Below are 16,340 nucleotides of genomic sequence, written 5' to 3'. Positions count from 1 at the left end.
TATAGAAGGTTGTAGCATAGCCTCTGAATGTCATAGAGACAAACCAAAGATATCCCATATGCGTATGCGTCTTTCCCCTGCGTTTTACAACTTGTTTCTAGCACAAACATTGCGTTATAGATCACTTTATATAATCAGGTAAAAAAAAAAAAAGGAAAATATTAAGCTAGCAAGGGGTAGCCCTATGCTTTTAGCCATTTTCTTTAACCAAAGCCACATAAATTCGCGCCCTGGTTTTAAATTAACACGCCAAGCCTCCACTGACACTGAGATATTTAAGGAGTGTATGGTGTCTGAAGGAATTGGCTGACAAAGTCTATGGATAGTGGACTATAATTTCATCTGTCAAACAGGTAGGCCTACTTCTTATGTCTTGAATAGGAAGAAAAAGGCTCCAACACAAAGCCCTCTTGTTGTTAGTAGCCTAAAGTCAAATTAAAATGAAGATCGTTTAAATGAATTAGGCCTTCTTGAATTAGCATTTCAGCACCCATGCGCTGTCAATCTCCGTGGCTGCCAAGTAATGTAAATTACTTGAATATGGCTTATTGTGAGGTCAGTAACTATGATAAATAGCTTCATTATGGGCAACGAAACATAGTTTTTTATTAAAATCAATTATAGCAGTAGCAAGCTTACCTCCGGTCCTCCTTCTCATCTTCACGTTCTTCCTCTCAAACTGAACAGGCCATCAGTAGGGCTAGTCCGCACACACAAATATAGCATTTTGGGGACGAAGCCTTTGACTTGCCTCCTGAAGTGCCACCGTACACAGCACAACCATTGGTTAGGCTGCACAAAAGACTTTAGGCCTACATCAACAAGAGCAGGGCAGGCCAAGGCTCATGATTGGGACAGCCTATCAATTGCTGTGTGTAACTCAACTCTCCCTCACTCTCTCTCACTTTCTCTACCGCACCTGCTGTCTCGACCTCTGAATGCTCGGCTATGAAAAGCCAACTGACATTTACACCTGAGGTGCTGATGTGTTGCACCCTCTATAACGACTATTATTATATGACCCTGCTGGTCATCTATGAACATTTAAACATCTTGGTCTTAATGGCAATGCACTCTTATAATCTCTACCCGGCACAGCCAGAAGAGGACTGGCCACCCCTCAGAGCCTGGTTCCTCTCTAGGTTTCTTCCTCGGTTCCTGCCTTCCTAGGGAGTTTTTCTTAGCCTTCGTGCTTCTACATCTGCATTGCTTGCTGTTTGGGGTTTTAGGCTGGGTTTCTGTATAAGCACTTTGTGACATCTGCTGACGTAAAAAGGGCTTTATAAATCAATTTGATTGATTGATTGAGAGTGTAGCCTATTTTTACACCATCCCAGCAGTGCAAAAACTTGGGAAGGAAGTACATTTTCTTCAAAATATAATGTTGCCCTGTACTTTTCCAAGCATGCTCTTCATATAGCCTAGGCCTATAGTCTAAGGATCATTTTATTGAGACCACAGTAGTGGCACTTGATATTGCGCGCCCAGCAGAGAATCAGGGATGAGGGGCATCATCAGGCACACATCCAGATATAATAAACAACTAATTCTCAAACACTGAGCAATACACTCTTAGAAAAAAGTGTTCTTCAAATGTCCCCATAGAATAAACATTTTTGGTTCCAGGTAGAAACCTTTTTGGTTCCAGGTAGAATCCTTTTTGGTTCCAGGTAGAATCCTTTTTGGTTCCAGGTAGAACACTTTTTGGTTCCAGGTAGAACTCTTTTTGGTTCCTTGAAACTCAAAAGGGTTCTGCCTGGAACCAAAAAGGGTTCTTCAAAGGGTTATCCTATGGGGACAGCCAAAGAACCCCTTTAAGTTCTAGATAGCAAAGAAAAATCTATGAGTGTATGACATTTAATCAATTCCAAATTACATGATCCTCCCCTGGACTAAATAAAAAAAAATACTAAACTCTCTCCCTGACTGAAATTGAAAAAGCATGCCCCTCCCCCATTTCCCTCAGGGTAACAATAGTGTACATTTCGACCGCTTCCTAACAGTATGGTGGAAAGGTTAAGAGCACTGGTTATTCAGTATTCCGAACCAAAGCCTATTCTCCTGTCTGGGTTTTATTCCCTTTCCAAGGCATATATTTAAGCGTAAAGGGAATTAAAGAATTGAGGCTTGACTGAGGAAAGATTAATGGCATTCATTTCCCCCTTTTATTTTTTCAAAGTAGCAGAGAATTGGAACCACGTAGTATTTGGCATTTCTCTTGGCCCGATTCTACAGTACTATAGACGTTGATACACAGCAGGTGTGACAGTGATACAATATCTACAGACTAAAAACTGAAAGTCTGGAACTTTGTAGGACATTCCTAGAGTTCTGTCTGCCTGAAACCCTAGGAGATAACACAGTTGGAGGTTTGATTTTGATAAATTACCTGTATGGACACTTGGATAAACAATAGTTAATTCATCAGCATGCCTCATATCAAAACTTATGCCACATGTTGGAAATATAATGCTTGGCAACACGCCAGCCCAGCAATAATGTCACACCAAAATGAAACAAGGCATGTTGAGAATCTGAAGTTACGGATATGAAATGGCCCTGTGTGACTGACTGTCAGATTATGCTAATATGATGGAAAAAAGACAATGTGTAGGAAAGGTCCCAGGCTGTGAAATGCCTTTAGTTTCATACCAAAGAATAGGTATTTCATTTGTAGTTATCCTAAAAGGTTGTCACTTTGAATGACTGCTGAAAGGAGTAGTGTGGGAACATAGTGCTCAAGAAGACCTGTTTTTACCACTAGCAACCATCAGCTGTACCTAGCCTGAAGAACGTTTACGAATACAGACCCTGGAACCAAGCATGTATACTGTATAGCAGTGGTTCCCAACTCCAGTCCTCCAGTACCCCCAACAGCACACATCGTTGTTGTAGCCCCAGATAAAAGCGCCTGATTCAACTCATCGAGGGCTTGATGATTACTTGACGTGTTGAATCAGTTGTGCTTGTCCGGGACTACAGTTTTAGGTGATCCTCTTGCCCTGTCCTTGCCCCACCCCCACAAATCCACAGAGGCTGCCAATCATACTTAGAGGTCCTCATCTATCTACACCTGCAGCTGACACACATTTCTGCTGGCTGCTGCTACTCCCAGCATCCTGTCTGTCTGTCTGTCTGTCTGTCTGTCTGTCTGTCTGTCTGTCTGTCTGTCTGTCTGTCTGTCTGTCTGTCTGTCTGTCTGTCTGTGATCTAGCTCCCAACACCTCTCTCCAAGTCTGACCCCCCCTATCTTCTAACCCCTTTCCTTCCCTCTCTCTCTCCTCGCCAGTGGACCGCATCGTGGGCCTGGACCAGGTGGCGGGCATGGCGGAGACGACGTTCGGCGCCACCTACAAGACCAAGAAGGGCATGTTCCGCACGGTGGGCCAGCTCTACAAGGAGTCCCTCACCAAGCTCATGGCCACCTTGAGGAACACCAACCCCAACTTCGTCCGCTGTATTATCCCCAACCACGAGAAGAAGGTGAGTAGTATATCCTGTCATACTTTACATGTCAGTCTAACTATACCAGGCCACCTGTTCTATACTATAGCCAACAGAAGGGGTGAGACTTGAATTGATCTCTTAATTTCAGGGTTTTCTCTGAGTATATATTGCTAGACCTTCTGTAGACACAAGGTTAATAGGTAATACTCTTTGCTTGTACACCTGTACCAGATTTTTGTACTATTTATTTATAACACTTCATCTCTCTCCCATGTCAGGCTGGTAAGCTGGAGCCCCATCTGGTTCTGGACCAGCTGAGGTGTAATGGAGTTCTGGAGGGGATCCGTATCTGCAGACAGGGCTTCCCCAACCGCATCGTCTTCCAGGAGTTCAGACAGAGGTAACCACGGAAACAGGACACATAACTATTGTGCTTGTGTTCTTTGTCTTCACTGTGAGCCGACTAGACTGCCCTCACTTACAGTGATCTCTGGGAATATGCCAGTGCGTTAACTCCTAATACCTCTCTATTTATCCCAGGTACGAGATCCTGACCCCTAATGCCATCCCCAAGGGCTTCATGGACGGGAAACAGGCCTGCGAGAGGATGGTAAAGGGCTTCCAATGTTATCTATTAATTAACTAACACAATGAGAAAAAGTGTTGAAACTCATGAAAATATGAGTTGTGTCAATGCACCACCCTGTTTAAAATGATGCAAATAACAAATAAAAAAGATCTGATTTGCATGCTGACTTTCCTCATTTACTCGTATTCTCCTGTGTATTGTAACAGATCCGAGCGTTGGAACTGGACCCCAACCTGTTCCGTATCGGCCAGAGTAAGATCTTCTTCAGGACCGGAGTCCTGGCCCACCTGGAGGAGGAGAGAGACCTGAAGATCACTGACATCATCATCTACTTCCAGTCTGTCTGCCGCGGCTACCTGGCACGCAAGTGAGTCATTAGGATTAACAATTGATTTATAACTTAATTCATATTTATATAGCCAGACTTTCCAGACTTCCAGGCTTCAAATCACTTTGCATAGTAAGTACCATGACTCAGCAGCCCCACTGTCTGTCCCCTATCACTCAGTCAAGTAGGTTTAAATGTCCACCTCATTACTGAGGCATGTTCATGCCCTTTGATTTCAATGCAATTCACAAAAATGGGGCATAAGTACAGATAAGTTATGAAGTTGCTAAAACTGCTAAGTCAAGTCAAAATGATACTGTATGTGTTATGTTTTGGGATACAGCTGTGGCCAAGTTAAGTAGCTAAAGTAAAGCTGTATGTGATATCAGTCTCTTAATTATGCATCTCCTCAGGGCATTTGCTAAGAAGCAGCAGCAGCTGAGTGCTCTGAAGGTCCTCCAGAGGAACTGTGCTGCCTACCTCAAGCTGCGCCACTGGCAGTGGTGGAGACTCTTCACCAAGGTGAGTGGGGGTTTTACTGATGGAGCGTGCCGTGAGACCACATCTACACCCACTGTTAACAGGATGCATATGACCATTTCTCTACACCTTATCCTATTCCTTTCTTCCTTTCCTCCCTCCCCTGACCTTGATGGGACCCTCCTCCTTTTTCTCTTCCAGGTGAAACCTCTGCTCCAGGTGACCCGGCAGGAGGAGGAGATGCAGACCAAAGACGAGGAGCTGGTCAAGGTGAAGGAGAGACAGAGCAAGGTGGAGGGAGAGCTGGTGGAGATGGAGAGGAAACACCAACAGGTGAGTTACTACCTGGAGCTCTACCTGATCCCCTTACCATGGTTCTATATCTCAATTTAGCTATTCTTCTGAAGTATGCACTGCCGAAGATAAAACAGCATATGAACTTACTCCAGCCATTGTTAATGTCGTTGGCTTCCATAGTTCATGCTGTGTAGTACTAGTTCGGCCACTGGGTTTGAAAGTTGAGTAGTACACTCTTAAAAGGGTTCTGCTGTTGTCCCCATAGGAGAACCATTTTTGGTTCCAAGTAGAACTCTTTTGGGTTCCATGTAGAACCCTCTGTGGAAAGTAGAGGTCAACCGGCATGGCCGACCGGCATGGCCGATTAATTAGGGCCGATTTCAAGTTTTCATAACAATCGGTAATCGTCAATTTTGGACGCCGATTATGGCCGATTACATTGCACTCCACGAGGAGACTGCGTGGCAGGCTGACCACCTGTTACTCGAGTGCAGCAAGGAGCTAAGGTAAGTTTCTAGCTAGCATTAAACTTATCTTATAAAATAAAAATCTTATAAAAAACAATCAATCAAAAAAGCACTGTCGTTGCACCAATGTACCTAATCATAAACATCAATGCCTTTCTTAAAATCAATACACAAGTATATTTTTTTTAACCTGCATATTTAGTTAAAATAAATTAATGTTAGCAGGTAATGTTAACTAGGGAAATTATGTCACTTCTCTTGCGTTCTGTGCAAGCAGAGTCAGGGTATATGCAGCAGTTTGGGCCGCCTGGCTCGTTGCGAACTGTGTGAAGACCATTTCTTTCTAACAAAGACCGTAATTAATTTGCCAGAATTTTACATAATTATGACATAACATTGAAGGTTGTGCCATGTAACAGCAATATTTAGACTTATGGATGCCACCCGTTCGATAAAATACGGAACGGTTCCGTATTTCACTGAAAGAATAAACGTTTTGTTTTCAAAATTATAGTTTCCGGATTTTACCATATTAATGACCTAACACTGAACCCAAACCGGCTGCGCGCGTGCGCCATCGTGCGCTATCGTACATACATTTATTTTGCGCCCCCACACCAAACGCGATCACGACACGCAGGTTAAAATATCAAAACAAACTCTGAACCAATGACAATTTGGGGACAGGTCGAAAGCATTAAACATGTATGGCAATTTAGCTAGTTAGCTTGCACTTGCTAGCTAACGTTCATTTGTCCTATTTAGCTAGCTTGCTGTTGCTAGCTAATTTGTCCTGGGATATAAACATTGAGTTGTTATTTTACCTGAAATGCACAAGGACCTCTACTCCGACAATTAATCCACACATAAAACGGCCAACCGAATCGTTTCTAGTCATCTCTCCTCCTTCCAGGGTTTTTCATCTTTGAACTTATATGGTGATCGCATCTAAACTTTCATAGTATTACCATGACAACCGGCAACAAAGTTTGTCTTTCAATCACCCACGTGGGTATAACCAATGAGGACATGGCACGTGGGTACCTGCTTCTATAAACCAATGAGGAGATGGGAGAGGCAAGACTTGCAGCGCGATCTGCGTCAGAAATAGGAATGAGTTCTATTTTAGCCCTTGGCGTCGCAGACGCTCGTTGGCGCGCGCGAGCAGTGTGGGTGCAATAATTGAATAACAAGGATTTCTAAATGTATTTTGCGACGCTCGCGCTCGCGTACGCGACGTGTCCGGTCTGGTCAGCATGTTATATTTTAGCCCTTGGCGTCGCAGACGCTCGTTGGCGCGCGCGAGCAGTGTGGGTGCAATAATTGAATAACATGGATTTCTAAATTTATTTTGCGACGCTTGCGCACGCGACGTGTCCGGTCTGGTCAGCATGTAAAGCTCGTATTTCTGTGTGTTTATTATATTATAATTAAGTCTATGATTTGATATTTGATAGAGCAGTCTGACTGAGCGGTGGTAGGCACCAGCAGGCTTGTAAGCATTCATTCAAACAGCACTTTCCTGCGTTTACCAGCAGCTCTTCGCAATGCTTGAAGCACAGCGCTGTTTATGACTTCAAGCCTATCAACTCCCAAGATTAGGCTGGCAATACTATAGTGCCTATAAGAACATCCAATAGTCAAATGTATATGAAATACAAATGGTATAGAGAAAAATAGTCCTATAATTCCTATAATAACTACAACCTAAAACTTCTTAACTGGGAATATTGAAGACTCATGTTAAAAGGAACCACCAGCTTTCATATGTTCTCATGTTCTGAGCAAGGAACTTAAATGTTAGCTTTTTTACATGGCACATATTGCACTTTTACTTTCTTCACCAACACTGTGTTTTTGCATTATTTAAACCAAATTGAACATGTTTCATTATTTATTTGAGACTAAATAGATTTTTTATTTATGTATTATATTAAGTGTTCAGTCAGTATTGTTGTAATTGTCATTATTCCAAATATATATATATATATATATATATAAAAATCGGCTGATTAATCGGTATCAGCTTTTTTTGGTCCTCCAATAATCGGCGTTGAAAAATCATAATCGGTCGACCTCTAGTGGAAAGGGTTCTACATGGAACCCAAAAGGGTTCTACCTCGAACCAAAAGGGGTTCTTCAAAGGGTTCTCCTATGGGGACAGCCAAAGAACCGTTTTTGGTTCTAGAGAGCACCTTTTTTGTAGACTTGAGGAGATTTGACCTTTCGACATTCTAATCGAATAACATCTAGAAAAGAAGCGTAGGTAAACTTTGCTCTCTATCCTCTGTGTCCCCCACAGCTCCTAGAGGAGAAGAACATCCTTGCAGAGCAGTTGCAGGCGGAGACGGAGCTGTTTGCCGAGGCGGAGGAGATGAGGGCCCGCCTGGCCGCTAAGAAGCAGGAGCTGGAGGAGATCCTCCACGACCTGGAGTCCAGAGTGGAGGAGGAGGAGGAGAGGAACCAGAGCATGCAGAACGAGAAGAAGAAGATGCAGTCCCACATCCAGGTCAGAGAGAGAGCGAGAGAGAGACCCATATATGCACATATGGATGCAGCATGGACACACACACACACACACACACACACACACACACACACACACACACACACACACACACACACCATCAGTTGATGAGTTAATGTTGGTTTAGATGGAATTCCTTCTAACTAAAACTATTGATAACTTCAGCATTGCAATACATATCCTTGCACTGAAGATACTGAGTGTTTCTGTTGGTTGAACGTATGTATGTCCATTGTCTATCCATAGGATCTAGAGGAGCAGTTAGATGAAGAGGAGGCAGCCAGGCAGAAGCTGCAGCTGGAGAAGGTGACTGCCGAGGCCAAGATCAAGAAGATGGAGGAGGACATTCTACTGCTGGAGGACCAGAACTCCAAGTTCCTCAAGGTCAGAGAAGAGGGCACACTTAAGACTAATTTATACAATCTGCTTCCACATCGTCCGACCGTCTGCCTGGTCCTCTCGAACACAACCAGAATAGACATTATAGAATGTCCCCTCCTGTCCGCACCAACACTGAATACGGAACCGTGTGCATTTGATTGAAGCGGAAAACATAAATTAGGGATTAGACTTGTATAGAGCCCTGAAGGGTACAGGGATAGTAGAGATGTTTAAGATTATCTTAATCTGATACAAATGATTTATTAGAAGATGCCATGAAGGGGAAGCTAAAGAACCACATGCGGCTCTGAAGCCACACATTGCAGACCCCTGTTGTAGAAAACTGTAGAGAGGTTTAACGTCTCTCCTCTCCTCTCTCCACCCAACAGGAGAAGAAGCTGCTGGACGACCGTGTGGCCGAGATGACCTCCCAGCTGACAGAGGAGGAGGAGAAGGCCAAGAACCTGGGCAAGGTCAAGAACAAGCAGGAGGTGATGATGGTTGACCTGGAAGGTAAAGGCTTCACTGTGGCTCTTCCTCGATTGGTCTCCTCGATTCCTTGCTCTCTTTCTTCCTTGCTCTCTTTCTTCCTTGCTCTCTTTCTCTGCCTTCATTGGAGGAGAAGGTCCAAGGTCCTTCCCGTCAGGCATTCTTCTCCAAAGCCTTTTGATGATGCAAGGAATCCAGGAAAGATTAGTTGTAGAACTTACTGTAACTCCCTCAACATGGCAGACGTTCAACTGCATATAATAACATTAAGATAAGACTACAGACTGGATAAGATTAAGACTTCTCTGGTAGTGTGATTCTACGTATGCATAGGAATTCCATTTAAGTTCGGACACCACAATGACTTAATGGTTTACCAAGCGGAAGAATCTGGTTACTACTGCTTGAGTGGAATGTTTGAGTGGATACTTTTGAGTGCTGGGCCAACATCTATTTTCATCGTTTGGTTGATCCCGCCGCCCTTCCACCTCGTGTGTGTGTGTGTGTGTGTGTGTGTGTGTGTGTGTGTGTGTGTGTGTGTGTGTGTGTGTGTGTGTGTGTGTGTGTGTGTGTGTGTGTGTGTGTGTGTGTGTGTGTGTGTGTGTGTGTGTGTGTGTGTGTGTGTGTGTGTCATCAGAGCGCCTGAAGAAGGAGGAGAAGACTCGCCAGGAGCTGGAGAAGGCCAAGAGGAAGCTAGACGCTGAGACCACGGACCTCCAGGACCAGATAGCTGAGCTACAGGCCCAGATAGAGGAGCTCAAGATCCAGCTGGCCAAGAAGGAGGAAGAGCTACAGGCCGCTCTGTCCAGGTGAGATACTCCCCCTTCAGCCCCAAAATGGATTCTCAATAAACGTTCATGGGTTGTGTTCAGTTTGCACCATACAGTCGTGGCCAAAAGATTTGAGAATGAAACAAATATTATTTTCCACAAAGTTGGTTCCTTCAGTGTCTTTAGATATTTTTGTCAGATGTTACTATGGAATACTGAAGTATAATTACAAGCATTTCATAAGTGTCAAAGGCTTTTATTGACAATGACATGAAGTTGATGCAAAGAGTCAATATTTGCAGTGTTGACACTTCTTTTTTAAGACCTCTGCAATCCGCCCTGGCATGCTGTCAATTAACTTCTGGGCCACATCCTGACTGATGGCAGCCCATTCTTGCATAATCAATGCTTGGAGTTTGTCAGAATTCGTGGGGTTTTGTTTGTCCACCCACCTCTTGAGGATTGACCACAAGTTCTCAAAGGGATTAAGGTCTGGGGAGTTTCCTGGCCATGGACCCAAAATATCGATGTTGTGTTCCCCGAGCCACTTAGTTTTCACTTTTGCCTTATGGCAAGGTGCTCCATCATACTGGAAAAGGCATTGTTCGTCACCAAACTGTTCCTGGATGGTTGGGAGAAGTTGCTCTCGGAGGATGTGTTGGTACCATTCTTTATTCATGGCTGAGTTCTTAGGCAAAATTGTGAGTGAGCCCACTCCCTTGGCTGAGAAGCAACCCCACACATGAATGGTCTCAGGATGCTTTACTGTTGGCATGACACAGGACTGATGGTAGCGCTCACCTTGTCTTCTCCGGACTAGCTTTTTTTTGGATGCCCCAAACAATCGGAAAGGGGATTCATCAGAGAAAATGACTTTACCCCAGTCCTCAGCAGTCCAATCCCTGTACCTTTTGCAGAATATCAGTCTGTCTCTGATGTTTTTCCTGGAGAGAAGTGGCTTCTTTGCTGCCCTTCTTGACACCAGGCCATCCTCCAAAAGTCTTTGCCTCACTGTGCATGCAGATGCTCTCACACCTGCCTGCTGCCATTCCTGAGCAAGCTCTGTACTGGTGGTGCCCCGATCCCACAGCTGAATCAACTTTAGGAGACGGTCCTGGCGCTTGCTGGACTTTCTTGGGCGCCCTGAAGCCTTCTTCACAACAATTGAACCGCTCTCCTTGAAGTTCTTGATGATCCGATAAATGGTTGATTTAGGTGCAGTCTTACTGGCAGCAATATCCTTGCCTGTGAAGCCCTTTTTGTGCAAAGCAATGATGACGGCACGTGTTTCCTTGCAGGTAACCATGATTGACAGAGGAAGAACAATGATTCCAAGCACCACCCTCCTTTTGAAGCTTCCAGTCTGTTATTCGAACTCAATCTGCATGACAGAGAAAATGTTTTGAAACGGTGAAATCGAATGAAATGAAATGGAGGATGTACTATGTGAACGCTACCTGGATCAATACGGGGAATAGATGATGAATAGATAAGCTTTGCCCACCATGCAAGCCTGTACCGCGCATGTTGCCTGTTCCTATGGCAACCGGCCCAACCTGCCCGGCCACTACTGTGGTCCAGTAAACCATACCGGCTAGATGTGCACCCACACATATACTCCCACTTCCATCGCCTGTCCCCATAGCAACAGTCCACTCTACAGGGCCCAAGCAGTTGAGACCCAGCGGGCACACACACACACACACACACACACACACACACACACACACACACACACACACACACACACACACACACACACACATAAAAAAATACCACAGTTTACTATAGAATACTACAGTACTTAGTATAGAATTGTGTAGTATACTGTAGAATACTATACTACAAACTGTAGAATCCCTCGATCGTGTGTAGAACTTAGTATAGAATTGTGTAGTATACTGTAGAATAATATACTACACACTGTAGTACTTCTCAATCATGTATAGTACTTGCTATAGCACATTGTAGTATACTATAGAATACTATAGTAAATACTACAGTATACTGCAGACCTCAAAAACACTAAAGTAATGTTCACAAAAGCACTACAGTCCACAAAAACCCTACAGTAATGACTAAGGTATATACACAGATTTGCAGGTGTTATAGCAGGTGCAGCAAAATGCTTATGTTACTAGTTCCAACACTGCAGTAGATTGTAAATACTACAGTACACTACAGTAAAGTCCGCAAAAACACTACAGTGAATACAATATTATTTAACCATAGTATACCATAGTATTTTTTTCACATGGGGACATACCCTCATGTTGGCTTTGAACGAAATATTTAAAAGCAGCCACACAGTCCAGCTGCTTAGTTGTTCAGTGGCATCGGTTCACTCTAAACTAAACTAATGCCTTCCTTAGTGCAGTGCGTGCTGGTATGCTGGCTATCACCCTCACTAAAGACATTTAATACACACGCACACTCTGAGGCAGATTGATAGAGATTGATGATGTGCTCCATCCAAGTCTCTCACTGCATTTTCCAACGGAAAGGAAAAGGAATCTCAGCTTGGGCATGGCAGCCATGACGGATCGTCTCACACCTCAGAGGGAATTGGTCACGGAATGTTTGTTTGTACTTCACAGACGTTTATTTTTAATAGCTTCTGAACAGGGCTACTGGACTCAAGGAAAACATTACCAGATATGGCTTGAAAAAGACCTGTCTCTTGGAAGAAGGAGAAAGAGTGTCAACTTGCATCCAAGTATTACCTCAATTTAGCTTGATTGTTCATTTAACATTCTTTGTAATCCAAAGTGTATCTCCAATTCAGACCTAATTTAGTGGAAAATATTCATGAGCAACACATTTGGTGTCACGTTCAATTAAGTCCCTTTTGATTAGGGAAACTGAGACCACATACTAATGAGCTCCTCCTCTGGCTGCAACAGAGGTCATTGGCATGAAGGTGAAGTCCAATCATTTAGATGTGGCGAATTCAGGTGGTGACTGTAGCGAATTCAGGTGGTGACTGTAGCGAATTCAGGTGGTGACTGTAGCGAATTCAGGTGGTGACTGTAGCGAATTCAGGTGGTGACTGTAGGCCAATGGAAAACAGTATCCCCTAAATTACCGTCTGAAATCATCACATGGTCATAGGCTAGTTGATTAAACCGTTACTTAGGCTACAGTATTCCAGTTGGAATTTTATGACTGTTTATAATTGTAGGGCTATTGAATTACCATAGTCTGGACAGTTGCTATTTGACTATAATGACTCATTAGTGGCTATATTGTTATCCATGGCTTCATCAGTGTAATACCTAATTGGACATGGAGTCATTATTTGGTCCTGGCAAAGGGACAGGCCTCTCCAGAAGCTCTAACGCAGGAATGTCTAAGGAATGCAGGCAGGGCTCAGGAGTCAAATCAAAGTGTATTGGTCGCGTACACAGATTTTCAGGTGTTATAGCAGGTGCAGTGAAATGCTTTTGTTACTAGCGCCAACAGTACAGTAGAATGTCTCTCAAATACAATACACATACACAAATCATGAATAATCAAAACAAGAAATGACAGAATGAGTCTAATTAACAATCCAGGGGTGGATATATTAGTGAGTATGTGTCAGAATTCATAATAATAATAATACTAGTTTAATCTAGCCTGACTGCCAGCAACAACACATATTCAATCTCACTATGGCCTCGCCCGCAATGGCATTTCCACTGACAGAGAAAGGCACAGACAGACACGGTCAAGAAACTCATTGCTCAGACACACACACAAAAAAACACACACACACACACACGGCAGGCTGACTAACACACACTGGTCCTCCATGAGCTCACTCGCTGTAAGGTCGATCACACTGCCACCCTGTGTTCACTGGGATTTTGTCACCACGCTGCAGTCTCACTTGCTAGGGCCTGTATGATTTTGAAATGATCAGCCATTTTGGGGGATTTAGAGAATGTGCAGTGATTTCATGTAGCAGTTTTGTGTACCATGGTTTTACCCAAAATTACCCTAACATTTGGACATCTCTGGTACCGTAAAAGTACTGCTCAGATGAACGCCCCACAGTTAACATGATTTCTCACCTCTTCAATGAAATGGAATGTATCCTGGCATTAGCTAGCTAATTTAACGATTTCTATGTTGCTGTTTGGAATTGATTTTGGAATTGATTGGTTTGTTGTGTGTGCATGTGTACCAGGGGTGATGACGAGGCGGCCCAGAAGAACAACGCTCTGAAAGCTGTGCGGGAGCTGCAGGCCCAGCTGTCAGAGCTGCAGGAGGACCTGGAGTCAGAGAAGGTGTCCAGGAACAAGGCAGAGAAAGTCAAGAGGGACCTCAGTGAGGAGCTGGAGGCTCTGAAGACTGAGCTGGAGGACACTCTGGATACCACCGCTGCCCAGCAGGAGCTCAGGTACTGGGACACTGCTTGTCAGTTGTCGGTGATACGCTTATATGTTTACTGTAGTCCCAATATGTTTATTTTCAGTGCTTTTAGAAATGGATAAAGAACCGGTGTAGGGTCGCTCTGAAAAAGTGGCACTGTCATAGTTTGGCAAAGTACCTGCGTGTGTATCTGCATGAGGGCTATGGAGAGACACAGCACCTCAGTGAGGTGTCTTTTATGGGTCTACCTTCCTTCCTAACCCCTCTCTCCTTTCCTTTCTCTCCTCTCAGGACCAAGCGAGAGCAGGAGGTGGCTGAGCTGAAGAAGGCCATCGACGAGGAGACCAAGAACCACGAGTCTCAGGTCCAGGAGATGAGACAGAGACACTCCACTGCCCTGGAGGAGCTGTCTGAGAATTTGGAGCAGGCCAAGAGGGTGGGTCTATAATCAGAGACAATACACCTGTCAATCATCTAGTAACATGTCTCATTACATGTTTAGCAGGCCTAGAGGCTAGGTCCACCATCAGACATGACACCTGCCAACCATAATGTCGTTATACAGTAGTAGCACTACACATGTTTAGCAGGTCAAGAGGGTAGATCTCCTCCAACAATGTATATAAACCCTGGATTGCTGATGCTATGTATTGGCCATTGAGAGGCTTTGAAGCCACTGGTCGGCCATATTGGGACTCCCCAGTAGGAGCAGTCCTCCATAGGAATGAATGGAATTCTACAGTATTTCAATTAAATGGGACAAGGACAAATTGACATGTATTTAAGTATGTGTTGTCATGGGGACAGTAACATTAGTAATCTCTAAAAAGTAAACTGTGTTTTTATATTTTATTTTAATTTAAAAAACGTATGTTTAGCTCACAATATAATGTAATTGTATGCATTAAGGTGTTTCTAATAGAATACACGTGGCAAAAACGAATGTAGACATGAATAAATGCATTTCTATGGCTTCTAAAATGTTTTTTTACACTCCCAAGATGGAGGCACGGTGGCTTCAACACAGTCAGTCATCTAATGTGTATATAAATCATTGGTCGCCACCTGAGAAAATAGACCTGTCAACATAACGTCATCTCATACAGTAGTAACACTACACTATCACATCTTTGCTAAGCAGGCCAAGAGGACAGGCCTATCCTCTGTAAAATTCTCTCATCTTCCCAATGTATACCACAACCCCTCTCACCCTTCTTTCCGCTGCAGTTCAAGTCCAACCTGGAGAAGAACAAGTGTACCCTGGAGAGTGACAACAAGGAGCTGGTGAGCGAGGTGAAGGGGCTTCAGCAGGCCAAGACAGAGTCAGAACACAAGAGGAAGAAGATGGAGGCTCAGCTGCAGGAGTTCATGGCCCGAGCCACCGAGGGAGAGAGGGCTAAAGTAGAACTGGCCGACCGCACACACAAACTACAGGTTAGAGGGCAAGTCAACGGACCACGCTGTCTGTCTGTCGTCATCACTATGTGTTGAAGTCAATTGGTTTCTCAAAATGGGAGTGAATATGTTTTAATGTGAATATGAAGAGATATTTATAGACCTTTGTCTGTAGACGGAACTGGACACTGTCTCCGCCCTGTTGGAGGACGCTGAGAAGAAGGGAATCAAGCTGGCCAAGGATTCAGCAGGCCTGGAGAGTGCGTTACAGGACACACAGGTGAGCAGAGACTCCTTATACGTCACCAAGCTATTACATGCTCTAATAGTTGAAATCGAAGTTGGAGGTATTGTAATATGCTTTGGAAGCAAATGTCCTTTGGTGACGCTTCATTATTGGAGACACTTCTAGCTAATGCCAATCTGCTGTAAAAACAACTTCATATCATTGTCTCCATCCAACAAGTCTTATTGTAAGTGGTGGTTAACTACTTTTGGGTCTTTGCGTCTTTTGTGTGTGTGTGTGTGTGTGTGTGTGTGTGTGTGTGTGTGTGTGTGTGTGTGTGTGTGTGTGTGTGTGTGTGTGTGTGTGTGTGTGTGTGTGTGTGTGTGTGTGTGTGTGTGTGTGTGTGTGTGTGTGATTGTGTGTAGGAGCTGCTCCAGGAGGAGACTCGTCAGAAGCTGAACCTGAGCTCTCGTATCCGTCAGCTGGAGGAGGACAAGAGCACCCTGCAGGAGCAGCAGGAGGAGGACGAGGAGGCCCGCAGGAACCTGGAGAAACAACTGGCCACGCTGCAGGCTCAGGTATGGACAC

At 44.1% G+C, this 16,340-nt stretch overlaps 1 protein-coding gene across 5 annotated transcripts in view; it reads left to right on the top strand.

Annotated features, from left to right (window-relative positions):
* LOC120032938 (myosin-10) overlaps window positions 1–16,340 on the top strand; it is a 96,058-nt gene that overhangs the window by 65,590 nt on the left and 14,128 nt on the right. For all 5 annotated transcript variants that reach the window (XM_038979212.1, XM_038979208.1, XM_038979209.1 and 2 more), the window contains 15 exons: window positions 3,290–3,483; window positions 3,726–3,847; window positions 3,988–4,057; window positions 4,243–4,403; window positions 4,778–4,886; window positions 5,046–5,177; window positions 7,911–8,117; window positions 8,382–8,519; window positions 8,906–9,029; window positions 9,643–9,814; window positions 13,947–14,159; window positions 14,423–14,567; window positions 15,359–15,565; window positions 15,702–15,806; window positions 16,178–16,330. In XM_038979212.1, coding sequence (XP_038835140.1) covers window positions 3,290–3,483; window positions 3,726–3,847; window positions 3,988–4,057; window positions 4,243–4,403; window positions 4,778–4,886; window positions 5,046–5,177; window positions 7,911–8,117; window positions 8,382–8,519; window positions 8,906–9,029; window positions 9,643–9,814; window positions 13,947–14,159; window positions 14,423–14,567; window positions 15,359–15,565; window positions 15,702–15,806; window positions 16,178–16,330 — 2,252 coding nt within the window. The remainder of the gene's footprint in view (window positions 1–3,289; window positions 3,484–3,725; window positions 3,848–3,987; window positions 4,058–4,242; window positions 4,404–4,777; window positions 4,887–5,045; window positions 5,178–7,910; window positions 8,118–8,381; window positions 8,520–8,905; window positions 9,030–9,642; window positions 9,815–13,946; window positions 14,160–14,422; window positions 14,568–15,358; window positions 15,566–15,701; window positions 15,807–16,177; window positions 16,331–16,340) is intronic.

This window comes from Salvelinus namaycush, chromosome 39 (assembly GCF_016432855.1).
Source record: "Salvelinus namaycush isolate Seneca chromosome 39, SaNama_1.0, whole genome shotgun sequence".
NCBI lineage: Eukaryota > Metazoa > Chordata > Actinopteri > Salmoniformes > Salmonidae > Salvelinus > Salvelinus namaycush.
This window is presented reverse-complemented; position numbering and strand designations above follow the sequence as displayed.